At 33.0% G+C, this 13,371-nt stretch overlaps 1 protein-coding gene and 1 non-coding gene across 2 annotated transcripts in view; both read right to left on the minus strand.

Annotated features, from left to right (window-relative positions):
- LOC125060273 (ATP-binding cassette sub-family D member 3) overlaps positions 1–13,371 on the minus strand; it is a 33,934-nt gene that overhangs the window by 12,250 nt on the left and 8,313 nt on the right. The window contains exons 4-10 of the mRNA XM_047665088.1: positions 12,019–12,116; positions 5,857–6,037; positions 4,608–4,677; positions 2,798–2,892; positions 2,093–2,210; positions 1,353–1,450; positions 596–779 (exon numbers count right to left, since the gene is read on the minus strand). Coding sequence (XP_047521044.1) covers positions 596–779; positions 1,353–1,450; positions 2,093–2,210; positions 2,798–2,892; positions 4,608–4,677; positions 5,857–6,037; positions 12,019–12,116 — 844 coding nt within the window. The remainder of the gene's footprint in view (positions 1–595; positions 780–1,352; positions 1,451–2,092; positions 2,211–2,797; positions 2,893–4,607; positions 4,678–5,856; positions 6,038–12,018; positions 12,117–13,371) is intronic.
- Positions 7,293–7,411, minus strand: LOC125060566. The gene has a single exon (XR_007118889.1). It is a non-coding gene; the product is annotated as a 5S ribosomal RNA (ribosomal RNA).

The following is a 13,371-nucleotide window of genomic DNA, read 5'->3' on the forward strand; positions in this document are numbered from 1 at the left end:
TAATACAGTTAAAAGTTTTTATAATGTTCCACGCGGTGATAAATTTAACAAACTTTGACTTGTTAAACACTCAAATTGTATGAAATTTGTATATCGTGTTTATTTGCCTGCTTGGTTATTAAGGCTTCGATAAAGATACCACCGAGTCCCAAATAAAACCATGATTTTTTTTAAGTTAAACTTCTTTAGGTGCATGAGGGTAAAATTTTTACGGATGAAACGCGAAGTGAGAAGAAATTATGAAATATTAGTATTTTATGGAAAATAATTTATTGAAATCTCAAAAAATAATTCTAAAAAAGAAATTATAATATGTATTTTCGACACTTTTAATATTTTAATGATAATTAAATTCATTAAATTCCTAACATATCTTCCTTTATCTCTAAGTCTCGGAAATCTAAAGTGTTAGATAGATAAATATGAACAAGACTTAAAAATTTGTTTGCCAAAGAAGTTTCACTTCTGACATGTGTACTTTGTACTCACGCACTTTTTTAATTCTATTGATAACCCTAAAACCTTTCAAAATAACATTATCTCCTGGTAAATAATGTACAAATTAATTCGCGTCAAACAAGGAAAATACACTCACAGCCAGGTTGCCGGTCCACCATGGTCCTCTCGTAATTTCCTGTATTAATATCTTCCAAGACATTCCGTAATTGCGTGACCCTGGACGTGAGTCCGGCCAATTTGCTCAACTCACGGCCGGATAACACGAGTCGGCCGATTCCTTCGGCCATTTTGACTAACATACGCCCGTATGTGTAGTAATGCTGAAAGTTTCAAATATGTTTTCATTACGAGCAGTGTTGGCCTACTGGCCTCAGCAACTCTCATCCCTGAGGTCGTAGGTTCGATCCCCGGCTTGCAATTGACCTTCTTTCTATGTGCGAATTTAACATTCGCTCGAACGGTGAAGGAAAATATCGCGAGGAAACCGGTTTTCCTTAGACTCAAAAAGTCGACCGCGTGTGTCAGGCACTGGAGGCTGATCACCTACTTGCCTATTAGATTAACAAATATTCATGAAACAGTTACAGAAATTTGAGGCCCAGCCCTAATAAGGTTTTAGCGCCATCGATTTATTTTTAATGTTTTCATTACAAATATAGTGTGAACAATGTAGGATTATACTATATTGACTAGATTATAATACAAGTATTATTTTGAAAATATTTTGATGTAAAAAAAAACATGAAACTAATAAAAATAAATTACCACAATGAAATGAGCGCTTCCTGTCAATTTTTCTTTAAAAAAAATCTTCTTTTGAAAAATGTAAATAACTAAAATATTATTATAGTTTAAAGAGTAAAATATAAATATTTAAAATTATTTAAACTTACCCTAAACCTATCTTGTTCTGTGCTACCGGTTAATAAATTGTGATTCTTAACGAAGAACGGCCGAGACACAGCGTAGAATCCAATCACGATTGCAATATCTACAAAAAAAAACACTGTATACAAGGCAAGCAAGTTCTATCAACTTGAATAATACGGAGATGAAACGATCACAGACCGTTACAAAATGTGTTGAAGCTTTTGAATATTATAGTTCTCCCAGTAGTTCACAAGTTTTAGGTACATGGTCTTCACATATAATTATCAAATCAATGTATACAAAATATTGTAAAAACTACTTTAAAAGAGTAAGTATGAGTAAGGAAAGGAATCATATTGTTTAGTACGAGCATTCTCCGGAGTGCAATCTATAGAATATAGAAAGGCAACTGAACTGCGATGGTCAAGAATTGAGATTCAAGAGAGAATTGTCGATAATTGATGCGTGTGTAAAACTTATGACATCATATTTTCTTGTATCAGGAAACATGTTTTAGGACTTAGGTTAGTACCCCTGACTGCGAATCCATGGGTCCCGGGTTCGATCCCCGGCTGAGACAAACATCGATGTGATGAGCATTTGGTGTTGTGGTCTTGGGTGTTTAAATATGTATTTAAATGTGTTAGGTCTATCTATGTATGTATATCCGTTGCCTTGTACCCATAACACAAGCATCACCAGCTTAGCATGGGACTAGGTCAATTGGTGAGAATTGTCCAATCATAAAAAAAAATTGTCTTACATTTAGCAACAATGTTGTCTATGAATCCCATCGCGACCCGGAAGTTCAGGAAATTCCTTAAATGCCTCGTCAGCTTGTAGAAACTTGATAACAGCGTCAGTTGCTCGCGACGGTTACCCTGTAATTTATTTAAATTCATCAAAATTGGTCGCGCCTAAATACTGTGCACGTACTGTGTGCGTGCACAACCATACATTAGTTCACTCTTTATAACGCAACAGCCATTCTCTATTACGAAGAAATATTTTCATATTTAGTCATCAACAACATACTAAGTGTAATTGTTATTTTAATCAGATTTCAAAACTAGCGTATTGAGGTACCGTAATTTCTAAGAAAGACACCTGAGGTCATAAACAGCCGTCTCACCATTGTTATTGTTAATTGCATTAACACGTGTGCCCTTATTCTTACATTACATTGCCTGTAGGAAATTTTTGTCTCAGTTACGAAACGCACCATTGTCACCTATCTAATATATATAAATTGTACAATAATAATATTTATTATATATAAATATTGGTTAAATTTGGTAATTTTTCTCTACAAGAAATCTTTTCTTAAAGAAGATTCATTATAAAGAGTTTACACTGTAGATTTCTGGCCTTATGTCGGGCTTCGGGCCCTATTATTTCAATATGATTTCACCAAAAATCCATCCCGATCAGTACATCTACTGAACCACGAATCCCGGATTTATATTACCTGGTAAAATGCGACCTCTTCAGAATTGGTGATGAGCCTTGAATTGACATATCTGTATTCACCTTCCAGTTTTTGCTCTTGCACCGTCATGCGAGCTAAAATTTCAATTATTTTACTATTAAAACAACCTTACATAAATACTTCATTAGGTATTGAACGAAAATGTATGGACTGGCAATTTATAGAGATAGATATTATAGTCGTATACTATCTCTCTACCTCATATACGACTAAGTGTCTTTAAAGACGTTATCACGAGGTCAGAATTCTCCATTAAGCAGTTTTGGTTTAAGGGTGTCTCTAACCCTAAGGTCGTGTGATTGAATCACGCAGCAATGGACTTTTCTGTCTGTGTGTGTGTGTAAAAGAAAAAGTTGAGGAAACGCGTTGTTAAAAAGTATGATGGCGTGTGTCAGGCACTTGTCACATCAAGAAACTGATACAGGATACTAAGGCAAAGACCACGCGTTGGAGGGCAACTGTTTTGTATGGTCTTCATAACATAACTTATTCGTGAAATTGTGATATGAAGGGTATATTATATAATATATTAATTACACAGGTCTACGGAAATTAAGTTTTTCGAAATTGTATTAAAAAAAGGGTGCTTGTACTTATGTACGCGCGTATACGTCTTTGGCATTATTGAAAATAGTTTTTGATTGCATGCAAATCAATTATTACAATTAAATAATCAAAGACTGGAAAAGGAGTCATTATAGTCAATAAAGTTCAGTTTACATTTGAAAAATTAAATAAATAAATATTTATTATTATTCTCTTACATTAAGTGTAACATAAATTCTATTATTATTCGAATGTTGTTTTTAAATTATGTCCAATGCCGTAGCATCTTCCGTGGGCAACTTCATTCTGTTAATTTTGTGTAACGTAAAATTTCACTCTTAATAATTTTAACGCGCCTAAAGAAGTATAACTTCAAAAATGGTTATTATTTCTTATAAATGTTTTAAAAGTAATAAAAAACCATAGTTATATATACCACGTCGAATTTAGAAGATTCAGCTTTTTGATATGCATGAAGCAAACATTTGATAAAGTGAATAAAAATCTTTGTTTATTTTTTATTACTTGTGATCACAGTCACAGAAAAAAAATATTTATACTATACAATGATCAGCCACAGAGTATAGGATAAAGAATAAAGATTATAAAAAAAAATGTAATTACTGTTGATAAAAAACAAGCAAATTTGCTAAATTAAATATATTTGTTCAACTGAAGTGCAAAAGATACAATAAAATAAACTTTATCATTGCAGACTTGTATTTAACCAAATATCTTTTAGCTAAAGCTTACTTAAGTTTTTAAAGGAGATTGCCTTTTCAATTCTCATGTCTAAACGCATACTTATCAAATAGTCGCTGTTTTGCTGATGATTTATTTTTTCTTTACCAAAAATTTCTGGTAACTTTATTGTATGCTTATTTTATCTTGTATATATTTTAATTGTATTTTTTAATATTTTTTTTTGTAACACTTATGTTTACTTCAATTGTCATACATTTTAGATGAAAGATTTTGCCGTAGATTTAGTATCTACTATGTATGATGTGAACCTGACCAAATCTAAACAAAACTTGTCGTATGCTCCAGGCATCCTCTTAGCGAAATATGCAGTAATCAATAAATACTTGATAGGATTAATATTTTTTCGTTGGATATTTTAGTCTTAACAAAATTGAGCCTTTAATTAATTATACACAAATTAAGCATGGATTAATATCGTTAAAAAATTAATCCCATGAAAAAAAGTAATTAATAAAAAAGTTTGAATAGATTAATTTACCTGTAGGCCTTCGTAGGTAGGTTAAAAACACACCGGAAGCCAATAAATACGCCATCATTAAACCCGGTGTCTGAAAAAAATAACTTTTAATTAACTAAACTATTAGTGTGATATTCCAGGTCTAGACTTAGCGCTAAGTAATCGAAAATGTTAAAAACGCATTGGATTTGACATACGGGAGTAGCACACACAAAACTCAGGTTTCAGAAACCTGACTTATTCTGATTCATGTATGTCAAAATCCATACATTTTACGTAAGAGAGTCTTGGCTCTAAGTCTCATTTCTGAATCCCTAACAAATTCTTCTTCTGCTGGATTTTTACATTAATAAATATAATATAGAGTCGTAAAATATACATGTATATGAAAAATAAGGGGACACAATCAGTAATTTTTGTAAAGATAGCTACAATATCGCGGCCATAGGTGACGTTTTCATGATCTGTCAATATCTCAACAAAAGTAAAGTAAAAGTAAAAAATCATTTAATCATATAGGTAACATAATGTTCACTTATGACTCGTCAGTAAAGAAATACATATTAATGCTTCTTATTTTACATTTACTGCCAGTTCTCAAATCAAGGGCGTAGAACGGAAGAGAAGAACTGGCAATAAACTCTCCGCCACTCTTTTTAATCGCCATTTTATTTTTTTTACACTATGTTCCACATTACATATCAAGTAATTAATAATAATAATCACATAAATTAAAAAAATAATGATCGCCCATAACAGAAAGATAATATTATAATACATATATAATAATATCAAAGTGTAGTGAAGAACTCAAAACTTTTACTAAATAATGTTATAAATTCGCGGCTATAAAGATTTTTTAACTGATTGATTATTCATAGCTTTGAAAAAAGAACATTCGGGTACATATAAAGTCAACGATTATCTAGTTGATAAAAGGGCCTGGGACTAGTGCTAGACAGGCTACTTCTAATTAATTTGCGATATTTGTTTCAAAATATGTGTTATTTGATGATTTGCTATTTTAAAAGAGTACCGAGAGTTTTTTACGCCGGCTTTTTCTCTCGGCCTACACCCTCTGTCTTCTTTGCCGATGAGTAGGGATGCCTACAAATTCAAATTTAATGACGTGGAATAAGTGATACATGTATCTTATGTTCCATAATAAACATATTTTATTTTATTTTTTAATAATTGAAGCAATTCGGGACAATCAATATGTCTGCTCTCTTAATGAGTAATTAAACATTAAATATTTTCTTTAACTTACCGAAGGACCCAAATTCACTGTTAACCTATACAGGTAAATAGATATATCCAGTAGGGGCTTACTGATATAACTGTATAGGTCTATTACAGTATCACAGAACTTCTCAATATCAGTCGTGAGAAGCTGATCAGCGTTCGATATTCTGTTATCCAAGTTTGTTACTCTGTAGTATGTGAAGCCTCTGAAAAAGAAGGTTATAATTATAAGGAGCCCATAGTTGGTTTGTTCTTTTTGGTGGTAGGCTTCAGCGTGCGACTCATCCCCGAGATCGGAGGTTGGATCCCCGGCTATGAACCAATGGACTATCTTTCTATGTGCGCATTTAACATTCGAGCGGGAAGGAAAGCATCGTGAGGAAACCGACATGTCTTAGACCCAAAAAGTCGACGTGTGTCAGGCACAGGAGGCTGATAGGCACCTACTTGCCTATTAGATAGAAAAAAATTATCATGAAAGGGATTCAGAAATCTGAGGCCCAGACCTAAGGTGGTTGTACCGCCACCTTTCTTTTGGCTAGTACTAAATAACAATCAATTGGTGTTACACCTATTTAGGTCTTGGCGAATGTTGACACCTATTTTTATTTAGTAGATGATCAGCTTTCTGGACCTGATACAAGTCGTTTTTCGGCATAAGATACCGGTTTCCTCACGATGTTCACAACCACGTGCTTGAATACGGAAAGCAATCGTCAATCTACTTCGCACTGGATGTTTTTACGGGTAGAACAGACCGCATGGGCCTGGTTACGGAATGGCTTAGACTGTATGTTCCTGAAAAGTATTTCACATCCCAGATCTCCACTCTGACAGCAAGTCGGCATGCCCTGTTGTCTAAGTAGAGATTACTAACTGTTCTCCTCTAGCAGTCACGATTCCGCTGTTTAACCGTTACCTACGTTCCAACGCCTACATCCAAATATGGACCCAAAAGAAAGGCTATATATTTAAAGAAAACACTTTTTTACCGGATTGAAGTTATGTATTATTATAAATATACAATTATTTTAAAATTTTACCGACGTTTCGCGTGCTTTACAGCGTGCGTGGTCACGGTGACACGGTTGGTAAAATTTAAAATTATGTAAAATATATGTAAATTTATAATTATGTGTAAAGGTTATGTCAAAAAAAGACAGTACTAAGGCTATATATGATGAGCGAATATAAGGTTTTCTAATGAATAAGAGCGGAGAATACATAAGTCATCTGACCTCTTGCTAAGTTTCAACAGGGATCAACCACCAGGCACCAGCCCAAACCGTAACATATAAAAAGTTTTTGTTATCTGGACAATCGAGTCCAATAAAAAAAAACTTTAGAGGTGTCAAGGGACACCCGGATGGAACGAAATTCCTTTCGATTAATTTATATGTTAATTGGTATCATAACAGTATGATAGATTTTCTCGACACCAATCTTACGACGAAAAAAAAAAGCCAACATCACGAGGTGTTCCCAGGCGGTCACCCATCCAAGTACTGACCTCGCCCGACGTTGCTTAACTTCGGTGATCGGACGAGAACCGGTGTATTCAACGTGGTATGGATGTTGGCGATAGCTAAATCGAAAATGTAAAATATAACAACTATAGCAAAAAGTGTCGTTACAACTTTTGGTCTTAATTTATTCCGTCTAGCCCCCTTTCGCAACGTTCGATAACTTCGTTCCAACAAGACTAATTTAGTTAAGTGATTCCAAAAATAATTTTTATTTCTTATCCCTACAAAAAAAAGCCAACATCACGAGGTGTTCTCAGGCGGTCACCCATCCAAGTACTGACCTCGCCCGACGTTGCTTAACTTCGGTGATCGGACGAGAACCGGTGTATTACAATAGCAAATAGCAAAAAAAGTGTCGTGACAACTTTTCGTAAGAATTTATTTCCGTCTAGCTCCCTTTCACAACGCGCGATAAGGAACTTCGTTCAAATAAGTATGGGATGCGATAGACGGCGTGATGGATTAAAAAAACAAGTCAATGCACCATGACTATTATTAAAATCTTAAAAGTAAAATGCAAATATTTCCAGTTCAAATAGGTTACGATGAATATAAATGAATCTTGTATATTAATTATGTACATTAATTGTAGACGACACCGCAGCTGTATTGGTGTTTTTTAATGACAAATATGCTTGAAATAAACAATTTGAACACTAATTGACAAATATTATGTTTTATATTTGAATTAGACTTAAACACATAACACAGTGTTGTTTAGCAAGTGACAAAAAACAATTATGTGTATATTTTATCACACATTTGTCCAATCGCAATGTAACACAATGTCTCATTCTCACGACTCAGTCCACAGATTAGGCTATGCACGCACAAAAAAGTTTCTCATTAAAGGGAAACCTCCTTTGACTCTCTGTCATATAATAAAGCCGCTTAATGAGTTCTACACAAGTATTATTAGGAAACAAATTCAAATATCTCCACGTGGACAATTACGCTGATAATTGAGAAAATAAAGTTATTGCGTGATTGTTTCAATGTAATGTCAAGAGATACAAAGTAGGCTCATTAAGCAACTAGAAAATAATAAAACTATACATACTTAATAAATGTTTTGAGTAATAAAAGACAACTTAATTTTAAAAAAATATAATGAGTTAAGTGTTTTTTTTTTTAAATATATAACAGGGAAAAAGGGGCGAACGGAAACGGACGGCTTTATAATGTTAAGTGATATAGCCTACCCATGTACACTCACAATGTCAACGCGAGTGCGTTGCCGGCCATTTAGGAATTGGTACGCTCTTTATCTCATTATTATTATTTTTATAACATACGGAAGTCACCTAGTATTTTTTGTTTATATGAGCAAACGGGTCATCTGATGTTGTTGTTGACACATTGCCAAGTCGCTCGAAAGTGCGTTTCCGGCCTTTAAAATGTACTGTTTGACTGATAAAAACACGGTCCAACTGATTGAAAAATAAATGAAACATTTTTGTGTTGCGCTTGATTTTAATCAATTTTCTTTTTATCTTTATACTAGAATTCATATCATTGACTTTAATTTCACGCAAGTAGCGCGCATATTCTGGACGACTGGATATTTTAGAGGCGGTCGTGTCTGCTAGGAAAATGGTAAAGGTAATTGTCTGCTTTTCACCGTTTTTTTTACTAAGGAGCATAATTTCAAGGTCAACGACGTAATTCATAAATTATTCGTGAAATATTCTAGCACTATTTTTTCATAAGAAATGACGTGCGAACAACATTTCTTCAAAGGATTTGTGATGCACATGTCAGCGTGTCTTATCCAATCGCAAGGTCATTTCACCAATGAAAAACAAACGAAATGCGCCAGCGCTTACTTTAGAAGTACTGCCGTGATTTATCAACTATAGCAAAACCATTTTTTTTACAAAACTGTCTACTGAGACATTACTGAACAATACGTAAACCGTAACTTAAGACAAATCGATATCTTAATTTACTGTGTAAACTCTTTATAACACCATTCGTTATAACGAAAACAAACCTCTCAATAACGCATCAAGATATCATTTGGTTGGTTTAACACAAAACAAACATTAATTCACTCTTTATAACACAACAGCCATTTAGACAACAACATACTTAAGTGTAATTGTTTTTATAATCAGATTACAAAACTAACCTATTGAGGTGCCGAAATTTCTAAAAAAACACCCGAGGTCATGAATTTGTTATTGGTCTTGTATTTGTTATTGTTAATAGCAATAACACGTGTGCCATTATTCTTAGCTTACATTGCCTGTAGGAAATTTTGGTATCGGTAACTAAACGCACCATTGTCACCTATCTATTATTGTAATTGGTTAAATTTGGTGTTTTTTCTCTTATCTCCCTATAACCACAACTCTCTATAACGAAGATAAATGCTCGGTCCCTTGAAATTCGTAATAAAGAGTTTGCACTGTATATAAATTACGCGTTACGTTGTTTGTCCGCTATGGACTTCTAAACTACTTAACCGATTTCAATCAAAGTCACTGGACTGCTGGATCGATTTGAATGATTTTTTTTTTGTATGCGTTTGGGTGGAGCCCTGGATGGTTTAGATTCACAAATCAGCTCAGCAGATGGCGCTGCAGTCGGTACTTTCATACTTTGTTTAATATCCTAATCACTTGAAATATCATGCAGGACAACGTCTGTTGGGTCCGATACATAAATATATGAAAGTATTTAAAAAATATATTTGCATGATACGATATTTTATGTAATAAAAAAACAAAATAGTAAATCGAAAAATTATCAAATGATATCTACCGATTATAAGATAAATACGATAAAACCATTTCAACCTACACAATTATATATAAATTACGTCTTTATGATGATAGTGTTTTGTCTCTTTTACTTAGATGCAAATATATATGAGAGTGATAGGGGCAAAATATATTTAAGGATTCAGGAGTATTAACAATATATCTCAACTAATTAACAAGATCCAGAGAAACTATAATCTTTTGACCTCAACTAGATACTCTTTGTATAAAAAAAATAAGTGGCGCTACAACCTTTTTAGGTCTGGGCCCCAGATTTCTGTATCTGTTTCATGATCATTTGTCAATCTAATAAGCAAGTAGGTGATCAGCCTCCTGTGCCTGACGCACGCCGTCAACTTTTTGTGTCTAAGGCAAACCGGTTTCCTCACGATGTTTTCCTTCGTCCATTGGTGCACAGACGGAGCGAATCTACGACCTCACGGATGAGAGGGTTCATATACGAGTTTATATATGAGTAACATATATTCTAAGACCAATATGTATTTTTTGGCTAAAACATGTCTTTCCTCACCATGCAAGCCATTACGCACATGAACAGAATAAATAATAGTTTAAAAAAACTAGTTCATTTCATTTACATTTTCATTACTAGTTCATTACAGTTTAGTTCATTTTTTTTCATTTTTTTTTCGGATTATTGCATTGTCATCGATCTTTGACAGGTGCGCAAAGTTTGAATTAAATCTGTCCGTTAAAAGTGGGTCAAAATCGAGTCCGAAGGAGTCGGTTACATACATACATACAGGTGAAGCTAATATAAAGCGTGTAAAAATGTAGGAAATTTCAAACTCAAACTCAAAATATCTTTATTCATATAGGTTAAAACAAGTACACTTATCAACGTTAAAAAAAGGTTAAATTAATTGTAAATTTACATTTACTACCAATTCGCAAGTCAAGGGCGTAGAGCAGGTTTTGAAGTGATTTAGATTTTTTTAAAGTTCACACGCACTTATAAATATTAAAAATATTGTTTTTATAACAAAGATGATGAATATGATTGTTATCAATTAAATTTCATAGCGAATGATCGAATTGATGGAATTATATAGTATTTTATATGACCGTGTGGGCTATAAATTGTTTTATTAAATTAATAGAATAAAAAAAATATTACATTCTAATTCAATTCAAAATATCATTTAATCATATAGATAACACAATGTACACTTATGACCGTCAAAAAAAAAACTTATATGAAATGCTTCCAACTCTACATTTAGTGCCAGTTCTCAAATCAAGGGCGTAGAACGAAATAGAAGAACTGGCAAGAAGCATTTAATATTTATTTTTTGGTTGACGTTCATAAGTATACATTGTGTTACCTAAATGAGTCAATCATTTTGAATTTGAAAAACCTAAGTTAGACCTTATAGGTCACATTCAGAAACTTAGCGGTAAGTATTACTTTCGTATGTAATAACATATGGAAGACGTATTGCACTGTCTCGTTTCTAAATCTCACTAGCATAGTGTATCTGCAAAAACTACGGGTTGCACTCCGGGAGTTCCGGCAGAAGTGAAAAGTTAAATATTTACGTTGTGCATTTTTGATATTTTGGAATGTTAGGGAATAATTTTGCACGAATTGCTTTAACTATCAGCATAAATGTACTATCATTTATGTGGTAGAATACAATATTTATTTGTTGCGCTATCGTACACAATTTATATTACATTAAATACGCCATGCCAGCTGTCTACTCTCCATCCATCTTACGAATTTTCGATCAGGTCACGTGTCCTGACGCGAGTTTAACATTTTTTACCCATTCCAAAAAATGTGTCCAACGCCGCTAAAGAAGTTTTCACTTCAAAAATTCATACAAACCTTGACTTGGTTCGCCTACCCTGAATTAAAAACAAATTACTCACTTTAAGTATTGCTCGTAGAGATGCAGCGAAAGATTTGTCCTTATTCTAAGTTTTACTTCTCCTATACTCCATTTTAGTACATTATTTACTAGTGAAATCTGAAAATAACAAACGTAAGGTAACTTGTAAGCGATGGTGTAGGCGAACTTAAAATAAGCGGTAGCACAGTCTACAATTACGCAAAATATAAGGTAACAAAAGGAAGAAGGAATTATATAAAATTCCTTCTTCCTTTCGTTACTCAAAAAAAAGGGTGCGTGACGCGTGTACTAATGTACGCGCGTAAGAAGTTATACTATTAAAAATAATGCCAAATAAGTAAAAATGTAAAAATAAAAATTAAGTAAAATTTCACTCTCATCAATTTTTCATAACGCGCCTAAAGAAGTATAACTTCAAAAATGTTTCGACTTATATAACAATTATAAAGTTATTGTTTATATCTGTGTATTTAAAATTTTACAACGAAACGGTTTGCCTTAGCTCACTTAAAAGCTACAAAAATAGTGTCAAAACAGAACACTAAGATTGTTAATGAACATTACTTCAGTTTAAGCTATTCACTAGTACCTACCTATTGTAGAAAATTAAGTCAACATAATATTACCTACTTATTAGCCATAATTATTGTATATATGCTACATTGTAATTCATGAAGTCGCACTATTTTTTGTGAACTTTATTATAGGAAAAATATCTGTTTATTTTAATATATTAAACATATCAATAATAATTATTAAAGAGTTTAAACAGTCTATCGGCTAGCTAACTTGGTAATTGTAATTGACAATTAAAGTTAGTAAACTTATTTGAAATTAAACAAATATTCATATACTAACCTAACCTAACCGATCTAAATAATATTTGTTTTTTTGGACAGCTCCGATCTAAATAATAATTGTCTATTCAAGCCTCGGCAACTCGGCGTCGTGGTCGCCTTCGGCGACCAAATATTCATATACTGACCTAACCTAACCGATCTAAATAATACATTAATTGAAACATGAAGTTAATGTAATGTATGTACATTTGACAAGTAATGCTTAAATTAGGTTCAACTATAAAATTAACAAATGAGAAAATAATCGATCCGATTAATTTACCGAAAATGTCACATCACTTATAACCAATAGAAAACGACAATGACACATCACTTATAACCACTAGAAAAGTAGTTAGATAATGGCGGATTGTTTATAAATTTCAATACATTTCACAAAACTTTAAAAAATTTTTTTAAATACTTTGACGCATTTCCTGAAGCTAAAATTACTTGGAGGTGTTGCAATCAAGGGTCCCCGAGACTCCTGCATAATCAGTATCATCAAATTCGGGTACATCACTCTCACAACC

This window comes from Pieris napi, chromosome 21, assembly GCF_905475465.1.
Source record: "Pieris napi chromosome 21, ilPieNapi1.2, whole genome shotgun sequence".
NCBI lineage: Eukaryota > Metazoa > Arthropoda > Insecta > Lepidoptera > Pieridae > Pieris > Pieris napi.